The sequence below is a fragment of the Carassius carassius genome, chromosome 49, assembly GCF_963082965.1.
Source record: "Carassius carassius chromosome 49, fCarCar2.1, whole genome shotgun sequence".
Classification (NCBI taxonomy): domain Eukaryota; kingdom Metazoa; phylum Chordata; class Actinopteri; order Cypriniformes; family Cyprinidae; genus Carassius; species Carassius carassius.
In genome coordinates, this window is record NC_081803.1 from 10,431,569 (window position 1) to 10,452,864 (window position 21,296).

Sequence of the window (21,296 nt, forward strand, 5' to 3'; positions counted from 1 at the left end):
TGTTCACTCCCTTGTACGCAGACATTAAGCAGATCCTCAAAGGATCTATATCGCTCCGATAGACGGAGACTGGACAGAAACAGAAAGGTGAAGTCTGAGAAACATTTCACACCACGACTCTCTGTTGACGAAGACAATGAGAAAGTAAGAGGACAAGATAAAGTTTGGGCTGCGTCAAGATCATGTGAACTAAACACTAAGGGCAACGAGTAAAGCCTCTCCTCAGTGGACAGTTACAGAATATTGTCCTCTAATGTCATACATTAAGATGCGATTAATATGTACGTTTTAAAAAGTCTGTACTTTTGGATTCATATAAAAAAGATTCAGTATTAAGCATTCAAACCTTGGTGTAGATGCAGTTGTACTACAAGTAGTAAAGATACTGCTATTTTAAGCTCTGTTTACATGGAATTAAGCACTCTTATTGTTTGTAAACGGTTTAGATTACTGATGGATTGAAGTAGTGGATGAACTGCGATTTAATCACAGTATAACATCGCCCTCTAGTGGACATTTACACAAATCTGTTACATTTGCAATGCATCTCTCATCTAAATAGCATTTGTGTCAAACTATCAATTCAATCCAAAACAAAACCTAGGAGGGACAAGATGTAAAACATTCTTACAAGAAAATGCCATTGTAAAAAGTGTGTTATTAAAATTTTTTATATCTATATATCTATATATGTCAATTAGATTGTCATAATGCGAGATGTAATTAAATAAAACACACTTAGAACCTTATTTCATTGGAATTTATTTAATCTAAAGCTTTTGCTTTTATACAAACATCGAAGACATAGGGGTTTCTTTTTACATAAATTAAAGTTCAAATACACAGCAACACTTCGATTATATTGTCAGATTTTACTTTAAATTATTATAGCTAATTTTAAAAAAAAGCACTCCTTCTGAAAGTCCATTAAGAGGAGTTTAATCAGCTTTTCTCTCTTCAAAGAACATCTGTGACTATTAAATCTGCAATAAATGTGGGTAATAAATGTTAAATTCTGTACTAATAACTTTCCATAAAAACCTGTACTTATGAGAAGCTCTCAATATATTCCTATCTGAACAAGAACACACTAAAGACAAGGAAGAGATCATACACAACCCTGATGTCAGGAAGGTCTTTTTACATGGCTTAACCTGCATATCCTGACTATGGCATACAGTTAATTACGGATTTGATCATTTTTGGTAGGATTTAAAATGACAATGACCAAAAATAATCCAGCGTAACCTTCTGAGGTGCCCAACTGTCTCTGTACTTTCCTACATGAAAACGTTGCAGTTAAACATTTTATAAGCCAATTAGTTAATGTTACAGACTATGAAACAGAGGTCTCAGGTCAGATCATTATCCATGAACTACAGATCATCTTCAGACAAACTGGTGATATTGTGTGTACAGTACATAGAGCTCACATTTTACCTGTGGTAATTACATTGGAAAATGTTTCAGATCAACATAAACATAACTGCCTTCACACTTTCACTTCACATTTAATGACATGAGCACCAGGGCGAGAGAATATAAGAGAGAGATCATGTGCAACAGCTTTCCGTGCCTTTGTGTCATTGTTGGTCAATGGGAAGATATTTCGCAGATACCCACGGGCCTGTCAGCCCAGCTGCACGTCCATGTCGATGGGACACAGCACGTATCTGGGGTCAAGTTTAGGTGTGAAGTCCCCAAAGTGTTTGGAAGCCTCGGTCCCAAAAACATCAAGCACTTTTCTGTTCATCAGAGCAAACCTGGACAGAGAAATCAGTAACTTGATGTGTTCAAGAATTCATATGCATAATGAGAATTCTCATTCATATTTTCCATTATTACACACCTGCCCTTCGTCAACCGCAGTAGAAACTTCCAGTATGATGGTCTCAGATTTTGCACTTCCATAACCGCCTGAGAAATCCACCCAGGACATATGAAACAAAATCATTCGTTGTATTTTTTCCCTTGGTGTAAAAGTGTCCTTGGTATGCAGAAGATGCTTTTAGTTTGGAAGATTTTACAAACATTTTAAACTTACCGCTTGAAAGCAGATGGCAGTGGAGATGGCATAGATTACGGTGTCAGCGTGAGGGAAGTACGGAAACCTGCCTGCCTCAATCCCTTTAAAATACATTGTCTAAAGAGACAGTCAACAGATTATTAGTAGACTATACATACACATATATTATGTATAAAATTTTTTATTGCAACCCGTATAGAAAATCTTTTTGAAATCAGGTTATTTATTGAACCTTGATACGAGTATAAACATGTTTTCCCCCCATGCATATTTAATATGGCTTTTTCATATAAGGCTTTTATGATCACAAAATATATATTTAAAGGAACTAATATATAGCTTTGAGGTAGTCAAAATACAGCTTCAATACTAATAAAGGATTAAACCTTGTTATAAAATTTGTGTGTGTGTGTTTTCATTTGTTAGTAAATCATATTTAAAGGGAGAGATCACCCAAAAATGAAAATTAGCCCATGATTTACTCACCCTCAAGCCATCCTAGGTTTATATGGCTTTCTTCTTTCAGACTAATACATTTTGGAGTTATATAAAAAAATGTCCTGAGCTTTATAATAGCAGTGAACGAGAGAGAATATGCTAGTCTCATGAGAACCAAGTTTTGTTTACAGGCACAAAAGAAGTAAAGTGTCCTCTGTTTAGCAAAGGAAAACCAGTCTTCTCTTGGCTTATATCGAAATCCTCTGACATTTTTCTTTACAAATCCTCGTTTTGGTCAGTTATGCATCTTCACATGTCTAGTGTTATTGAATGAAGAGAATCATTACCTCCACCAGTTTGGAGAAGAGGTACATGGAGATGGAGGTGCTCTTGTAAAAGAACATCGAGATGCCAGCAAGAAAACCTGAAAAGATAAAACGTAAAAAACGGTGAGTTGAGAACCTCTAATGGCTGTGCAAAGGGAAAAGAGTTCGAAACACTCTTTACCTGCTATGAGAGCATGGAGCTCGTCATCCAGGTTACGCACCCATCTCAGTAAACAGCTTGTGCCCTTTCAACAAATGGAAGGGAGATAGAGAGAGACAAATTTCACAACTGAAAAAAATGTTACTGAGAAAGGTGAAGAATACAAATCCCCCTAAAAGCTGCAGAGGAACTTGCCATCTCGTAGGAAAAACCAGCGCTGGATCTTAATGGAGATGAAATACCTTGTATATACTGACAAAAGATCCCAAGAAAGCTCCAAGCTGGAAGTTCTCTTTGTTGTAGAGCACCCAGAGCAGTCGAGAGGGTTTTGTAAAAGCCTGTCTGAATGCTGATGGAACCTTCAAACAGCACTGAATGAGGTAACCCACACTGAACATTCGGATGAAACCCTTCAAAGACACAAAGCATCTCAGAAACTGCTCTGCAGAAAACATCTCACAACTTCACATCAACTGTCAGTTAGTGAGCAAAGGGCACTGCTATATCAACAGAGCCTTTTACCCAGATAAACGCAACACGTGTATGCACTCTCATACGGTCTCTCTCCCATTCAAACACAAACGCTCAGAACTAACAGATGAGTGGTTTGAGAGACGGCAGGTTAGGACGTCTCAGACTCTTACTTTAACACAGTAGGAGATGCAGTTGTCTTGATAGTGTTTGCAACATCTATGCCTGGGTCCATGTCTGCATCTAAAGGGGACACACACATGATGAATACAGACAATGTGTTATGAGGCAGGTGAACATTCATGCATGAAAATGAAACTGAATGTTAAACAAGCCGGACCGTACATTAACTCCAAGTGTCAAATGCAACTCAGACACTATTTTTTGTGGTCACACTATTGTGGTTATATACATTAGGGGTCACAATTAAAGAAATTAATACTTTTATTTAGCAAGGAAACTTTAAATAGATTACATTGAATTAAAGTGACATTAAAGAGATTTATAATATGCCAAATGATTTCTATTTTGAATAAAACACTATTAATCTAAATGTACCACTGTTTCCACAAAAATATTAAGCAGCACAATAGTTGTTAATGATAATAAGAAATGCTTCTTGAGCACCAAATCAGCATATTAGAAGGATTTCTGAAAGACACTGCAGGAGTGGAGTTATGATGCTGAAAATTCAGCTTTGCCATTATAGAAATAATTACATTTCAAAATATAATAAAATAGAAAAAAATATATATTTAAAATTGTAATACGTCACAATTTTACTGTATTTATGTACAAAAATCAACTTTTGAATAAGTGTTGTGTAGTTTATATCTAATTTCCTCCCAAATAATATATGTGGAGATTTGGTTTTACATTTTATTACAGTGTAAAATAACATTGATCTCACATTTAATAAAAATTAAGTTACATTTTTTTTTTCATACTTAGAAAGCCCTAAAAATAAAAACTTATTAAGTTATGTATAATCCTTTAAGAATTTTTTTATCGTTTTGGATAGAATAAAATTTTCTATCACAAATACCATAGTCTTATATGTTTAATGGTATATTTGTCCCACTCACATAGAGTCTAGGAGTTTGCGTGTAAACGCTCTGATGCAGCTCCTCCTGGAGGCAGGCGTGTGCTCCGGTCTCTCATCCGGTGACTGCGTGTCTCTCTCCGAACCCTGTCCATACGTCTGCTCAGCCACACAAGGGTGTGTTGGGATCTCCTCCTTGCCAACTATAAATCTGCAGCAGCCAGACAGATAATCTCCTTTAACAGTCTGACGAGCTGATTACACTCTAAACAGAGTGTTTCATAGGGCCTTAGGTTTAATGACAAATCCTTGGGAATTTAAGAACTACGTAAAGTCATGTAAATCGATAAATAAAACTTACTTTAAGGCAGAGAATGCAAAGCCATTCAGTCCATCTTTACATCTGAAGACAAAACCAGAAATCTGTTAAGTTTAAAAGGGCCACTGTTTTTAATTGAGCAACTAGGTGTTGAAGAAATAAAAAGATAACCATGACTGGCACCCTTTAGGACCAGTATTGAGAGGCAGTAACCTGACAAACTGACCTGAAGAAAAACATGAAGAGAGATGCAGTCAAGCAGAAGAGAAGAACCTGGAACAAAAAAAAAAAGTGGAAATGATGAGACAGACATCACATGAAACTTTATGATCAGGTCAAGCTTAGTTCAAAGCAGGGCTCTGAACCGGTTCAAGGAACAAAAACAAAAACCGGAAACAAACGAAATTTTGACAGGAACAGAAACAGAAACTAAATCAAATTTTATACTTCTGAACAAAATCGGAAATTTGAAATGGCCATTAACCGGTTAATAACGTTATTTTATTGTTCCATTTAATATTTCCTTTCAACCAATCACGAATTCCAGTAGTACATCTTATGCAAATGTGACGCTGAAGCCAACGAGTGAAATGTCTGCTCAGCTGTGATCTCATCATAGGTAAGACACAATGGCAATGACTCTTAGATAATAAAACTTTTATAGAGTTTATCTGAGGATAGTGTGAAATGAATTCAACAGATCACACACCTGCAGCACTTCTGCGAATGGACAAAACAGAAAAACTATAGGCTGACATAAAAATTAATCTAGGCATATATACTAAATATATTTCACTTAAATCATATTGACAGATTACCAAACGAAAAAAAATTAAAAAGTGCTAAATTACGGTTCATTGTGACACATTCCAAAGTTTTCAGAAAGGAAAATGAAACAACAGAGAGTAGTATTCTTTATTTTGCAAAAGCTTTACAGTTTTAATTATTTTGCAGAAGCTTGACAGCTTAGAATAATGTCTCGCTTCTGTATAACCAACCAGCGTTGGTATGATCTTACGCGCACACACAACATAATTTTGCTGTATTGAAGCCTGTTCATTATCAAAATAAAATCGAGTTAAAGAAACAAATAAAGTTACACTGCTTTGTTGTACAAAATGTTGCATTCAACGTGACCGCGCCTCACTGTGCTGATAAAGCCGATGTGAAGGATGATGTTTTATGTCGATTAAAGTACAAACAATATATAATAAATAATATTTTAGCATCCAGATACGTCGGGAACATGGAAACATTTGGTTTCGTGCTGAATGAGAGAGGTAGGCATCAGCTTCAGCTTAAATTAATTTGTTTTTGGATTGACGTTTTTATAACCTAAACTTTAGAGGATTTGTTTTGGAGATAAACTAATAACTGTTTTTATAATGTTTGTTAACATTTTGCTTCAGACTACAGGCATTTTAGCCTTCATTATTTAAAAAAGTAATAATTTTTATTAAGAAGTAAGTTTTTGTTTTTTCACTCTCAAAACGCAATCTTATACAAGTGTTTTTTGTTTTTTTTTAACAATGCAGCAAACATTTTTAAATATCTTAAAAACACTTTGATGTCTTTAAAGTGTTTATAGATTTTTTTTTTTTGTAGCTTACATTTGGGCAAAATGTAGAAAGGATGATGCTGTATTGGCTGTGACTAAGTGCAGCGGGTTATTGGCTAACTTTAGATCTCTATTTTTTCCTTTTCTTTTTGAGTAAAGAAAACGCTGTACTTTATTATTAGGCAAATTATAGGCAAAGAATATATATATAAAAAAAAAAAACCTTATTAACTGGTATTTCTTCCACCCGAACCGGTTTCGGAACGGTAATAATAGAGGAACGCAGGAACAGAAACGTTAAAATATCAATTCTACTCGGCGCAAACCAATTGAATCCGTTTTCAAGCCCTGGTTGGTTCAAAGTAATGATGCTTTTGCAAGCATGTAAAGTGGGGCTGCATCATTAGCACTAAATGATCTCAGTGCATGATGTAATAACATTAGTTTGGGCTTAGTATTTTTGATTTTGTTTTCGAAAGTCTCTTATGCACAAAAAAAAATTGCATTTATTTGATAAAAAATACAGTTAAAACATTAACATTGTGAAATATTATTACACTTAAAAATATATTATGAAAACAGTTGTGGCTGCTTAATATTTTGAAACCATGATTCTTCGATGAAAAGTTCAATAGAAGAGCATTTATTTGAAAAATAATCTTTTTAACATTATAAATGTCTTTACTGTTACTTAGGATCTATGTAATGCCTCTTTGCTGGATAAAATAAAAACTTAACCCCAAGAATGAACTGTAACGTACCTCGCCGTGCTTCATAGGCTTAACAAGACCCCTTGTGACAGCCATCCGGAAAATCGTCTCCGTCGCCTGGAAATGACACTTTAGTTTAAAATCACCCGAGATCTCCTTGAAATAAACAGTTTTGATCACAGCTTTCCAGAAAAAGTAACATAAGTGACAGATAACAGATGTGATGTTGACAACTGCCAGGAAATGGCCATGCAACTGTGAAAGAACTGTCAAGAAATAACGCAGCGGAACTGAAAAGCAGCAATGCTGAATCATCTTACCAGGTTCGCCATGTAAATTGTTAGGAGTCCTCTCCTGAATCAAAAAAGACAGAGCTAATTGAGGTTTTGCAAAATCATTTTGCACTATTAGCCTACTTGTTCACTGTGTGCAAGCATCACAGCAAGGACGGAAACTATAAAAAATAACAAACTCGGTTTACAACACAGAGGAACAATATAACTGGAATCACATTCAGAACGTTTTTTTTTTCCAGCTGATGAACGATATAAACATTGACAGCTAATCAGAATCCACCTGACTCCACGCAGTCTTCTGTTGGTGTGGACATGAATATAGTTATTGTTGTAATTTTCATTCTTGGTGTCAATAGGCCTTAACTCTTTTCCATTAGAGTACATTTCCATATGCAAGTTCAGTGTAAATTTGGTTTAAATTTTGGATCATTTGTATAAAATTCATAGAAAAGAAAGGCCACAGGCAATCAGTGATGAAATGTCAGGGCTAACCTGCTTTTCCGCTCTATTAGTATGGCGATGTATGAGGCTGGCAGTGCCGCCCCAAACCCAGCTGACCAGGAGTAGAAACGTCCCAACAGCTTCCTGATTAAAAAGTGAACAATGGATAGATTAGCTGGTCATTTATAATCATAAGCTAATGGACGTGCTTTCAACCGAGGACAATATTACGGTTGAATATGTGTCTTATTTAGAAGGGAATAAAATAATCCATAATCCTAATAATTCATTCACAAATTAGGTGAGTAGACCAGTCATGCAGAATGCCATTCATAAATCCCTGTGCATAATGTAGTTGATGTGTCAAAGGTCTTTACAATCCTATTTGGACAGATATGTACGTAGACTTTAAACGGCTGATAAGGACAGGGATTCAAAGGTTGCTCGTGGTCGAACGGCTGCACACGTGGAATGACAAATGTTTCCAAGAATTGCTTGTTAGCAGAATTTTGTTCAAATTACCGGAGAATGCAGAAAAACGCAATGTAGAGGCCTCCATTTGCGGTCAGGAAAGAGGTGGATTGCAGGATCTCGGGAAGCAGCCTTTTCTTGTAATAATCTTTTTTCCTTCTCCTTAAAATGGCTGCAATCTGGAACTCAGAAAAATATCAATTGCATGTTAGGGAGATCCATTTCAGACTTTACTCAAGCTCTCAGTGCATTCGTTTTTTCTCGGTGTTAGAAAATGACATTGGCTGTAACTCAAGCAACAGATAGGTTTCCTTAAGTAGGAGTCTATGGTTTGTCACCCACTGACCGCTGACCTACTGTCTAATGACAGACTGAGCCATAGTTTCTGCGGAACTATATCGAATGCCAATTCTACAACAAAACATTTCAGGTGTTGCACAACTTTGAACTGCAGTTTTGTAATGGAAGCTAAATGACACACATCCAAATTGGACACAATGATGATCCCTCTGTCAGATCTATAAAGACTGAAAGCCAGTCATACTAAGTCATCACAGGGAAATAAATACAAGATAACATTCTCTGATGAATAAAATCACTAAAGTGGCATTTAGCCAACAACTTAAGTGGAATAGTGGTTAAAACTCAGGGCTCATAAGCAGAAGGTTTCTGGTTTGAGTCCATGAGACATTACTGTGTCCTTAAAAACAGTGCACAAATTTGGTTCTTCTGAGCAAAACTGGTTAAAGAATGCCACACACATTTTTTTAACATGCTATAAAATATAAAAATATAATGAAAAATAACTGCTCATCGATGTTCAGTCAAAAGATCAGTTAACCTCATATTTTCTACTCTTAATTCACTCATCAGTTCTAGATTTGATCATTATGAAGGGGATAGGTTTCAATAGCCTATACAATATATCAATAAATTAAACCAATACAAAAAAAAAAGAATAATAATAAAAATATATTATATATAATAAAAAAAAAAAAATATATATATATATATATATATATATATATATATATATATATATATATATATTATATTATATTATATATATATATATTATATTATATATATATATATATATATATATATATATATATATATATATATATATATATAGTTCTTAACAGTACATTCAAGAATGAAACATTTTGAAAAAAATTATGTTCACGAATTTGGCATTACTACCAAGTAGTTTTAATGTGAGCCAGTGGAGATACATGTCACATAAAACATCTCGTTTTAAATCTATTAGTAAGCTTCGGTTACGGTTCGGTTATGGTAAAGAGTTTCGGTTTAATGAGAATGACTGTGCAAATCTACTAGACAAACCAGGCAGTTTATCATCAAATTAAGTGCGACAGGCATAATTTTAATTCACACCATTATTCAAAAGAACGAAACAAAAAGCAAAATTAAATGTCATTTGACAGTTTTATGACTAACGTTATTATTACCAGCATCTCTCTGTCGGTTTGCTGACCGTGTCATCAGCCTAACGACATTTTGTTTTTACTTTGAATGCTAGTAAATGTAAAACACGACGGGTTGAGACCCACGTCTCTGTGTGTTTTTTACTTATTTCTTTTCTCTCTAAATAACTTGTCAACTATCACGGGCCCTTGCATCGTCCTGCAGTACTCCGACGTAGCTGCCAGGCTAACTGTGCCCTTGCCCTGGTAAATAAACGGATAGATCCGCGCTGAGACACTCACCAGATACAGAGGAGCATATATCTTGAAGGAGACCTCCAGAGCGCCGGCTGTCACCTGCAGGGTGGAGAACGTACATGAGGGATTCCAAGTGTGTCCTAACTCATAGCAGCTGTGCGGTATGGACTTGCTGAGAGCAGCCATGTTTAGCAGCACCACACCGCGGGAGCGCGCGTCCACTGTTTCTTGCAGGCTCGTTCCCGATTGATGCGCGCTCCCGTTAAGGGCAGATAATGGATCTTAGGAGGATTGTTTCCACAGTAAATAGATTCATTTATAGATCATAAATAATTTAATTATATTGTAATTTAATAATTCAGCAAATGAGAGAAAAAACATCTTCACATTGACTATAAAAATATGTATTTATTTGTAGATGGAGGTTTTTTTTTTCGAATGACTTTGGCTTTAAAATATAAACCAATGTCATAAAAAACAATGTAAATGTACTTCTATGCATTGCTATTATTAGTGTGCGCATTCTCTTGAAATTCTTCTTGCACAATTTAACAAATAATGACACATATTGGCTGTAATTTAGCAAATAAACTTTCTATACATAATTATAAAAATATATATATAAACCAAAGTCATAAAACAAAACGTAAATTACCTTGTACCTGCTTTGCTACAATTGGACTTTGTTGTTAAACATACAAAATATTAATTTAGCAAATATATCTATCTGTCTGACATCAAACATAAAACTATGTAATAAATACAATTTAATCTATCATATTATGTAATCCGACCAACACTAACCCACCCATAATTTACAAACGTATTTTTTCATTCAAATAATCTATATATTAGAGCTAAAGTGAAGTGCTCCAAAAACAACAACAGAGGGCGATGGTGTAAAGTGCACACATCTCTTTATGTGGATGCTCTCTTTGTAATATTACTAAAACCACGGCAAGAAAAAAAAAATGGTTGTCAACACTTAATTGATATCAGTACGTCATTTTGAGGAAGAAAGGGGTGAATTAACACAGCACAACAACAACGTCTACAGAAAAATGCTGCTGCAAGAATTCCCATCCCAATACACGGTCATGCTGATGTAACTACAGAAATAATAGCTGCAAGTTTTGCTAACTACTAACTACAAGTTTTGCCATTCTTTAAGTGAACTGTAGATAATCTGTCACAGTTTGTGTATAAATGTTGTAACTCCAAGTTTAATAAGCAAATTTAATGTTTTCAAGAAGGTCAAACTGTAACAATTACACTGCATTTTGCTGTACACCAAGCATTATTTAAAATAAATCACAAAGATGCTGACAGCTCAAGTGCCTTTATTGGGACCAGAATAACAGCTCAGAGCCACTCATTGTTAACGTAGATGGCTTCTCCTTAAAAAAAAAAAAACAAATACAAGAAGAATTGGGCAAGATATTAAATACACAACACTTGAAAAGCTAAGACGGTGAGACACACAGGTTAGTGATATCATTCATCCTCATCCCAGTCCTTCTTTCCTTGTGGAGGTTTGGGCCCACCAGCCGGCTTGGCCATTATAATCTGTGGGAGAGAAGCACACATTATCAGACACTTACAGAGTAAAAGACAGTCAGTTGTGCGCAGTGCAATATCCTGTGAGGAAAAAGTGCTTTTAATGCATGCAGCATGCAAGTAAATTGTGGCAAAAACTCAAATGACATTCAAACTGTCAGAATTAAATAAATTAGTGAGCTTGTGAAGAAAACGAGATCTTAAACTTAGTAGGTTTAGGAGACAACCATCATACTCATTAGCTCTAATTAAAAAGTATCAAAACCATCCGAATTAATATTCATGACATTGGACAACAAAACCTTAGTCTGAAGTGTGAATTTTTCAAAATTTAGATTTATACAGCATCTGAAAGCTGAATAAATAAGATTTCCATTGATGTATGGTTTATTAGGATAAGACAGGATTTGGCCGATATACAACTATTTGAAAATCTGGAATCTGAGGGTGCAAACAAATCTAAATACTGAGAAAATCGCCTTTGAAGTTGTCCAAATTTTGATTACTAATCAAAAGTTAAGTTTTGATATATTTACTGTAGGAAATTTATTAAATATCATTATGGAACATGATCTTTACTTATTATCCTTATGATTTTTGGCATAAAAGAAAAATCAATCATTTAGACCCATACAATGTTTTTTGCGCTATTGCTAAAAATATACCCCAGCAACTTAAGACTGCTTTTGTGGTCCAAATTCACATTTATCAGTGTGTTAAAGGAATAGTTCAACCAAAAATGAAAATTCTGTCCTCATTAACTCACCCTCATGTTGAGCCAAACCTGTATGAATTTCTTTCCTCTGTTGAACAGAAAGATGATATTTTGAAGAATGTTGGTAACCAAACAGTTGCTAGTAGAGGTTGACTTCCATCAGCTACTGTTTGGTTCAAAACACATTCTTCAAAATATCTTCTTTTTGTTCAATAGAAGAAAAAAAACTCCAGGTTTTTAACAACTTGAGGGTGAGTAAATGACAGCACTTTTCACTTTTGGGTGAGCTATCCCTTTAATGCAAACAAACGGTTAACAAATGCTTCTCAGCTCAATTTAAACAGTAGAACTATTTTATCTGTGAGGTAACGACAGGCTAGACTCATTCGTGGTGAATTTCCACACAGTGTTCATGCAACCCAGTTCCTCCAGGGGTTAGGCACTCCAAACAGTGGCGTGTTTTTGTGCACCTTTGCAATTATTAAGGATTTCTTATCAATGATGTGTATCAAATTTGTCTGGTTCCTCGTCCCAACCGTCTTTGTCCCAGTGTCCTTGCTGTTTGGGGGCTTTGGGTCCCCCTGCTGGCTTTGCCATAATGATCTGGCATATACACATCACATTAAAACACAGAAAGAAGCAGGCTAACAAGGCACCTATACTCCTAAATATGGACAGAATAAGAAACTGAATGATACAGAATTGTAAAGTGAAGAGCTAACCTGATCCACACGGAGGACGGTCATGGCTGCATTTGTGGCCAGTTTGATGCCCCAGTGCTTGACCAGGTATGGATCGAGGATACCGGCCTCCATCATGTCCCTCACTGCAGGACCCTCTCCCTGAATGGTTTAAAACAAATACTTAGTCATCAATTACACCCAAAAATGCATGATTTAGGGTCCTACTTTCAGGTCTGCTGCCTCCTTTTCCCTCACCTCAATATCAAAGCCAGAGTTCTTGTTGCCCTCGTGATGGGCGGCATAGAGTTTGGAGATCAGTTCATTGCCCTTGACACCAGAGTTTTCTGCCAGAGCACGAGGCAGTACTTCAAATGCCTCTGCGTACTTCTTGATGGCGTACTGCTCCAGGCCTGGGCAAGTCTTTAGAGGACATGTTCAAATTATTTACACTGTTCAGGTTGCGCCAACAGCAAAATGCAATTGGATCGATTTTCTTACTTCTCCATAGGAGGTGATGTGTTTCGCCAGCTCAATTTCAGTGGCACCAGCACCTGGACAAAGACGTGCATCCTGAGGGGAAATGGTTCAGTTTGGTCATGATTGTCATGATTTAAAAGACTTTCATTAGAAGTGTTTTGGGGGTGGAGTTTTAAAGTAGCTCACCCTGACAAGGACTTTAAAGGTGTTAACTCCATCGTCAATGGCACGCTCAATGTCATCCATCAGGTTGTCTGTGGACCCACGAATTACTAAAGTAGAGATGGAGCCATCCTCTTTATCTAGAAATAAAAGGATTGAGATGCCATGAGTGCCATGGATACATCACTGCCAGACAGTATCAAGAAAAAAAGGCACAAAGACATCCATCTACATGATATGTTGGTAAGTGAGTGCCTTAGTCACATTTCACCCCAATATAATAATAATGATGATGATGACAGGGGTTAAAGTGGAAAAAAATCCTGAGCCAGAACTTTGGGGGGGGGGGGGGGGCAGACTTAATTCAAATATTGACGATAATAACAAAAATACAGTAACAAGAGCTTAAAGTGCTTAAAAAAAAAGGTAAACAGACTGAGATAGACATGAATATCTTCAATGATTATGTTTGGCACCATTTATGTAAAAGTACTGTCAAATAAAGTGATTTCTTCTAAAAAAATAACAAGTGCTTAAATAATTAAGTGCTCAAAGTGCTAAAGAACTGAACTGCTAAACTGAAGATTAGAAGTGAAATCAAGGCTATTATCACTTTTTTTTCTGGGATGTAACTCGCATGTTGATTTGAAACCAACAGACTAGTAAACGCTTTTTTTTGTCTTCTGCCAGTTTTCTACACAGGGCGACCAGTGGCTGCGAAATTCTGAATGACAAATCATGTTCTGGTCTAAATGTGCACAAACGTATTTTTTAAATCGCAGACATGGTCAGTCATAGACAACGGTGTGTCAGCTAATAGTTGCTCCCGGCTAGAGACCTGCTCTCCCGCGGGAGTACCACAAGACCCAGCGCAACCGATTGCGGCGCGGGACAATATTTGATTGGTGAATGCGGACGCTGGCGGCTAGATATTATTGTGTGCGGGTTGCGGGAAAATAAAATTATTGTAAAATTATTTTATTTTAAGTGGAAATATCTAACAAAATAAAATAACTAGAAACAAATAGACATTTATTTAAAATAAAATAAAATAGACTTTGCGGAATGGGAGGATGCGGATGATACCATAGACAACGACGTGTAATTCGATTCCGAAATAGCGATATATTTAAATGGCAAATTGGATGGATTAGAAGCACACAGACCGGATGATGTCCTCCAGTGGCGGAAAAGACGAATTTCCGAGATTAAGCAAACACGAATACTTTGCATTCCAGCTAGCGCAGGGCTTTCAGTATTTGCGGTCGCATACTGGAGCAGAGACGGATTAAACTGAAGCTCTCAACAGTGAACGACATGCTATTCCTGTATGGGCACAAGAAGTCGTACAGGTTTTTTTTGTCAATTCAGTTTATTTCTATTTATTTGTTTAGCTAAATATTTAAAATTGGTATTTTTTGTTATTGAGGAATAAGGATATTTTTTGTTAAATGTTTGAAGGAATTGCTCAGGCCCCTAAGCTACTTTTCCTTTGAACATGAAATAAATCCAGGTTTATTATTATTATATAATTTATTAGGCTATATAGCCTAATTATTATAGGTATATATTTTTTATTTACATTTCTTACTTTTTTTACTGTATTTATATGTTCTAAGTTCCTTGTTCATGTTCACGCTTTTAATTAAACGTAAATAAAACGAAACATTTGTTTATTTTCCGTTTATTATTTACATTTATATTCAACAGGGGAGCAAGTGAAAAAAAAAAGAGTAGCAGGTAGAATATGCAATGTATTTAAAAAAAGAAAAACTACTATACGTTTACCCGTGGGATTTTGCGGGCAGGAGCGGGAGAAAATAACATTTTTGCGGGAGAGGGAAGGAAAAATACCTCCCGCGCAGGTCTCTACTCCCGGTGGTTAGCTTGAGTGCACGGGCAGCGGCTCTATGACCGGAGTCTGGTGCTGCATTCCAGGCAGGTTTTTGAGCTCGTAAGTCACTATTTCAAACCACGACTAACGACTTTGTACCGTTCCAGGCAAGTCATGCCAAACTTTCTGAGCGCAAGGAAATTTAGCTAGATTATTAATTTTATTGCAACGTTACATTGTCCTAAAATCTATTTTTCAACGTGTACCACTTGCATAAACACTGTAGCCCTGTACTTTAAGCCCTGTACTTTAAGCCCTGTACTTTAAGCCCTGTGATGATGATGATGATGATGATGATATTAACAAATTAAAAAAAGTTAAATTGAAAAAGTGAAAGTGACGTGACATTCATTTTTTTTGCAACGTCATTTTATTGCAACGTTACATTGTCCTAAAATCTATTTTTCAACGTGTACCACTTGCATAAACACTGCATCCGTAGGCAGTGTTATCCGTAGGGGCTGTCACTGTTGTTTCGCGTGTTGTGTGACGTCAGAACTCCGAGTACATCGATCTAGTACGAGTTCACGGGTGGAAAAGTCACGGGTTTGACTGCCGTTCCAGTGCACTTTCACGGGTTTAAGGTTGGAAAAACACGGGTTACGGGTTGCCTGGAACGTGACATAAATCATAGCAAGCAAGCACTTTCTTACCGCTGGTGGCATACAGAAGTTTCCTCGAGCAAATCATGCAGAAACAAGCCCCTGGTTCTCTCAGTTTCTTGCACCAAGTGCCAAAAAGCGCCATTTGTTTTTGAGTCCTTTATCTATTGCTAGGAGTCTAGGACATCATCCCCAGGCTTCATAAATTTGCGCTCCATTTTTTGGAGCTCCGTCAATCATACTGTGTTGCAAGGACACGCCCTTCTCTGCTTCTGATAGGCTTGTAACATTAGTTAAAGCTGCGTTCCTCTCATATGATTGGTACTGGTAGAAGAAATAAATTGGCTCGAAAATATTAAACTGCATGCGCAGGCTCTCAAATATTATTATATATTTTTTTCCTCACGGCCACACGCCGGAGATCCGGCACGGATAAGCCCTGTACTTTAAGCCCTGTGATGATGATGATGATGATATTAACAAATTAAAAAAAGTTAAATTGAAAAAGTGAAAGTGACGTGACATTCAGCCAAGTATGGTGACCCATACTCAGAATTCATGCTCTGCATTTAACCCATCCAAAGTACACACACACCATGAACACACACCCGGAGCAGTGGGCAGCCATTTATGCTGCGGCGCCCGGGGAGCAGTTGGGGGTTCGGTGCCTTGCTCAAGGGCACCTAAGTCGTGGTATTGCCGGCCCGAGATTTCGAACCCACAACCCTAGGGTTAGGAGTCAAACTCTCTAACCACTAGGCCACGACTTCCCAAATGTATTTACATTTTTAGTGCATTTTAGTACTGGTATACACTTAGTTTTGTTTAAATTTAAGTGCTTATTCATTTATCATATATGATCAAAATCATTTTAATGGTTACAGACAACTGTTTTCTATTTTAATGTATTTGGAAATTTAATTTATTCCAGTGATTGCAAAGCTGAATTTTCAATTTTCTGAATTTTCTGATTTGATGCTTAAAAATTTTTTTTTCTCTTTATTGTCACTTTTTGATTACTTTAGTGCATCCTTACTGAATATAATTGTTCATTTATTATTTAAACATTTCTTGGGATCTTACTGGCCCCAAACTTTTGAACAGTGGTGTAGATACATTTTATGTACATGTAAACATACAAGAGTAGTGTGTTAAATTTTCCTTACCATGTTTAAATACCACAACCTGCGTATCCCCAACCTCTGACAGATACACACTGTCACAGTGTCCCATCTCTTCTGGGGTCGGGGGAGTCTGTTTACCCAGAGAAAAAAAACAAAAAAACAACGCCACTGAGACTAACACAGAGTGACCATAATGATGTCATCTAGCTTGTCACCAACTCACATCACACAAAGTGCCACTAGTAAAACTCTAAACAACTCACCAGTCTGGGCAATGCTGTGGCTCCCACAGTTTTGCATAGTCTTCTGAGGTCCCACTTTGAATTCAACCTGGGTGAACAGTGTTCATAAATATCCGATGTCACTTACTCTCATTTAACAAGGCAACACATAAAAAACACTGAAAAATCAAGCAGTACAAAGACAAAAAAAAGAAGGGATTTGCTTCTGTCATACCTCACCACCATGAGCTTGTACTTGTTGGCGTAATGAAGGGCCATATCAGCAACTTTGCCCCCAGTCACAACCACACTGGCCCCTGAATCAGCGATAGACTTCACCTGGGCCTCCATCAGGTCCTCTTCTCCTTTACTGAAATTCACGAGCTCCTCTGCATTCTTTATAAGTACTGTTCCCTAAAAAACATCAAAAATAAATATTGAAGGAAGACAGTCCAAAAAAGCAAAGGAGAACATTTTTAACATCACACAAAGGAAATACTATTTCAACCCATAGAAACGTTTAATCCAATTCACTGAGCATTTCCCTACCTTTGTTTCAGTAACCATGCAGTCAAACGGACAGGAGAACACTGCTATCTTTGCGTCTTTCACTGATGTGATGTTTCCTTCAGTCTCTTTCTTAAATACCATCCCATGAAGCATCATAGAAGAGTTCAGTCCACAGCCCTACAAAAGAAAGAGAAATAAAGAACTGAAACTGACCCACAGACACGCATTCCTTTCATTTAAAACAAAGCCGAAATTCAATGTCACTTTGTACTTACCAAAATTTTGCACACTCTGACATTATCGACATTGAAATTGCCGGACTCGGGGAAGATAGAGACTGAAAAATAAGTAATAATAAGAATAACATTATTCAAATGAAACATCATCACAAAATTAAACTGAATTTTCCCAGAGTACACAGAAGCAGTCATGTCTTACCACAGGCCTGTGCGATAAGGTTGGCCAGGAAGTCCTCATTGCCGTACTGTTTGCTCATGATGGCCGAGCGGATCATGGCTGTGGCCTCATCCAGATCATGCAGGTTCTTCGCAGACGTACAGACGCAATCGGGGAGAATCTCCAGAGCTTTCTTACATGCCATCTCATAGCCCTCAATCACCTGGGAGAAACAATTAACATCATCAACAGCTCAGGCAAATATGTCATTCATAAGGCAAATCATTTATATAGCAGGTCTCAACATGAATTAGCAGGGATTAATCATACAATTTAACCCTCATATTGCACTCGGGTCTGATACATAATGAAATGCTAAACAAATGCGTAGTTGTAGCATGGGAAACCAAACTTTGGGTCCAAAAAAAACTTTGGTTTTTAGATATAGATATAACCATACATTGCAAACCTCTTTCCTGACAGTGGCATACTGCATAAGTGCCGTAAATTACTGACCTCTGAAACAGACAGGCCCATTCTCAGCAGCTCCTCTGCAAGCTCCAGCAGAGCACCAGCAAACACAAGCACAAAGTTTGTGCCATCACCTACTTCCTGCTCTTGCATGTGGGATGCCATCACGATCATTTTGGCTGCCGGGTGCTGAACCTTGTGGGAAAGAAAGAAAAGAGAAAAAGAGAGACGATCAAAACTAAATAAAGAAAAAGAGACATATATTTTTCCAAATGATAGGCATTCATTCATGTTTTTATCACAATTGTTATTATCTACCTCCAGCTCTCTGAGAATGGTGGCAGCATCATTTGTGACAAAGAGTTTCTCCAAGTGGTTGATGACCATTTTGTTCATACCTGTACAGAATTAAGTGATCACGTGAAGTCCAGTGATGTCACTAAAAAGGCCTAATATATCATAGCGAACAAATAAGCCTCACCATTGGGTCCGTATGCAGTTCTTGTGGTCTGTGCCAGTTCTTTGCATGCCTGGATGTTCCTGTAAACAGCCTCCTCAAGACCTGAATAGTGCTGATTGTGGAAAACAAATAGCAACCATAAGACAAAAGTCATTTTTATATTTTGAAAATGTAAAACATTTGTGGCTGGTTAGTTGCTTAAATATTCAAAATTGTGTAACATGGTTGTTGAAAAATATTTTTCAAAATTAAATACTAGGCAGTGAAATGCTTCATATTAAGAACCGTTACAAAATAAATTAATTGGTAAAAAAAATAGGAATGGGGAACTGCCCTTTTATGGGAAACTCTTGATTGTTCAATTAGTCATATTATTTTTACAGACGTTAAATAAAACAGTACATTTAAATAGCTGGGACTCCACAGTTTACCAAAATCAACTTCCTAGTTCCTTCCTACAGTATGAGTGATGGAGGGGTCTTCAGCTAACATGCTAACGTCATTCATCCGTTTTTTTCTTATCAAACCCAATTACTGTCAAACCCTAGACAGATTTGAATGTGAATGTGAAGTGACATTCAGCCAAGTATTGTGACCCATAATCAGAATTTGTGCTCTGCATTTAACCCATCCAAAGCTCACATACTCAGAGCAGTGGGCAGCCATTTATGCTGCGGCGCCCGGGGAGCAGTTGGGGTCCGATGCCTTGCTCATGGGCACCTCAGTCGTGGTATTGAAGGCGGAGAGAGCACTGTACATGCACTCCCCCCACCTACAATTCCTGCCGGCCCGAGACTCGAACTCACAGCCCTACGATTGCGAGTCCGACTATCTAACCATTAGGCCACGACTTCCCTCATTTCCCCATCTCATTAAGACCTAATGGTAATGGCATTGTACAAAATATTATTCTTCAGCTGAAGTGTGTGTTGCTTTTACTAGCAACTTAACGTTAGTCGGACGGGATGAGGCCCGTGTTCTAGAAACCTCTAACATGTAGAGTCACTGTGTGTGCGCTCTAAAAAAAAAAACACCACAGCACGAGCAAAACACTGCTTCAACAGCCCTACCTTCGCACCATCCTTTAACATCTGAGCAAATCCCGGAGCTTTGGGGACGTGAAGTGCCATTTTGACCAGATAAGAGAGATATTGGACTGATGCTGGATGAGGCTGCAGCGCACGAGAAGCATGCAGCTATGAAAGAACAGGCGTTGCTGCAGAGAGCAGATACACGGATTACTAGTCCTGACAGGAGAGAGAGTGGAGCGCCGATTGAGTCGATTGATCCCCACCCAATTACAGAAAAGCTCTATTAATATTTATTTATTTATTTATGAGTATTTAATCAGTTTTTCATTAGCCAAATTAATTAATAAATTACATATATATATATATTACATTTATACATTTAGCTGATGCTTTTATCCAGTGACCTACAAAAGAAAATAACATTTTATTTTATATAAATAAAATAGTTTATATTTATTCATTATTCAGTGTGTGTGTTTAAATGGCCGTCAAAAGCCAACCACCACCTCCTCGCGGCGTCGGCTGGAAACGAGGACCCTCGGGGACTCGGCTAACGGTGGCTCTGGTCCCAACGACAGATGAGGCGACACATCGGCTGGGTCTCCTTGGTCGCATCAAATGGCAGCAGCAAACCAAGAAACCGATCAAGCTAGGGCGTTCCCCCTAGGCGACGCGCGTCATCTACGCCCGGATGGTGTGAGAAATGGACGAGGGCTACCTGCTCAAGGACGGGGCAGGCTAAAGAAGAGAGTCCACCGAATCCGATTAGCCACACTTAACATCGGAACCCTCACTGGCCGTAGCCGTGAATTGGGTGATACTCTCAAGACCAGACGCATCGACATCGCGTGTATCCAAGAGACCAAGTGGAAAGGGAGCAAGGCAAGAGACATTGGAGAAGGGCACAAACTCATCTATCATGGTGTCACGTCGAGCCGAAATGGAGTTGGCGTGGTCGTCTGTCAACAACTACGAGACAGCATTGTCGAAGTCGAAAACATCTCTGACCGCCTAATCTCGATTAAGATTGTTTCCGGCCCAACCACCCTC

At 37.5% G+C, this 21,296-nt stretch overlaps 2 protein-coding genes across 3 annotated transcripts; both read right to left on the reverse strand.

Moving 5' to 3' along the window:
- Window positions 1-1,495: 1,495 nt before the first annotated feature.
- On the reverse strand, window positions 1,496-10,189 carry LOC132132275 (transmembrane protein 135-like). Its single transcript, XM_059544651.1, has 15 exons — window positions 9,989-10,189; window positions 8,310-8,437; window positions 7,839-7,931; window positions 7,371-7,404; window positions 7,102-7,167; window positions 5,009-5,055; window positions 4,825-4,866; window positions 4,507-4,674; window positions 3,595-3,664; window positions 3,193-3,360; window positions 2,972-3,035; window positions 2,812-2,888; window positions 2,045-2,143; window positions 1,850-1,917; window positions 1,496-1,763 (listed from the first exon to the last, which is right to left on the reverse strand). The coding sequence occupies exons 1-15, from the start codon at window positions 10,127-10,129 to the stop codon at window positions 1,631-1,633; spliced, it is 1,398 nt and encodes a 465-aa protein (XP_059400634.1). The 5' UTR covers window positions 10,130-10,189; the 3' UTR covers window positions 1,496-1,630.
- A 1,077-nt stretch (window positions 10,190-11,266) lies between these two features.
- Window positions 11,267-20,451, reverse strand: LOC132132251 (T-complex protein 1 subunit theta). 2 transcript variants are annotated; one of them, XM_059544603.1, is made up of 16 exons: window positions 20,286-20,451; window positions 19,237-19,327; window positions 19,074-19,153; window positions 18,801-18,950; window positions 18,327-18,507; window positions 18,164-18,225; window positions 17,928-18,065; window positions 17,614-17,792; window positions 17,421-17,487; window positions 17,200-17,287; window positions 13,562-13,677; window positions 13,397-13,468; window positions 13,154-13,318; window positions 12,938-13,057; window positions 12,686-12,818; window positions 11,267-11,509 (listed from the first exon to the last, which is right to left on the reverse strand). In XM_059544603.1, exons 1-15 carry the CDS (start codon window positions 20,343-20,345, stop codon window positions 12,711-12,713), a joined length of 1,677 nt encoding a protein of 558 aa, XP_059400586.1. In that variant the 5' UTR covers window positions 20,346-20,451; the 3' UTR covers window positions 11,267-11,509; window positions 12,686-12,710. The 2 variants fall into 2 exon arrangements, with proteins under 2 accessions (XP_059400586.1, XP_059400587.1); XM_059544604.1 differs by lacking the exon at window positions 12,686-12,818 and having other exon boundaries at window positions 20,286-20,449.
- Between the last annotated feature and the right edge of the window lie 845 nt (window positions 20,452-21,296).

Excerpts from the sequence above, each read along its gene's own strand:
- LOC132132275 (XM_059544651.1), bottom strand. The coding sequence starts at position 10,129 with ATGGCTGCTCTCAGCAAGTCCATACCGCACAGCTGCTATGAGTTAGGA. Across the intron at positions 7,168-7,370 it reads CAATTTACATGGCGAACCTG|GCGACGGAGACGATTTTCCG; the intron begins GTAAGATGATTC and ends TGTCATTTCCAG. Across the intron at positions 2,144-2,811 it reads TCTTCTCCAAACTGGTGGAG|ACAATGTATTTTAAAGGGAT; the intron begins GTAATGATTCTC and ends CTGTCTCTTTAG.
- LOC132132251 (XM_059544603.1), bottom strand. The coding sequence starts at position 20,345 with ATGGCACTTCACGTCCCCAAAGCTCCGGGATTTGCTCAGATGTTAAAG. Across the intron at positions 18,226-18,326 it reads CCTTATCGCACAGGCCTGTG|TCTCTATCTTCCCCGAGTCC; the intron begins GTAAGACATGAC and ends CTTATTTTTCAG. Across the intron at positions 17,793-17,927 it reads GCATGGTTACTGAAACAAAG|GGAACAGTACTTATAAAGAA; the intron begins GTAGGGAAATGC and ends GATGTTTTTTAG.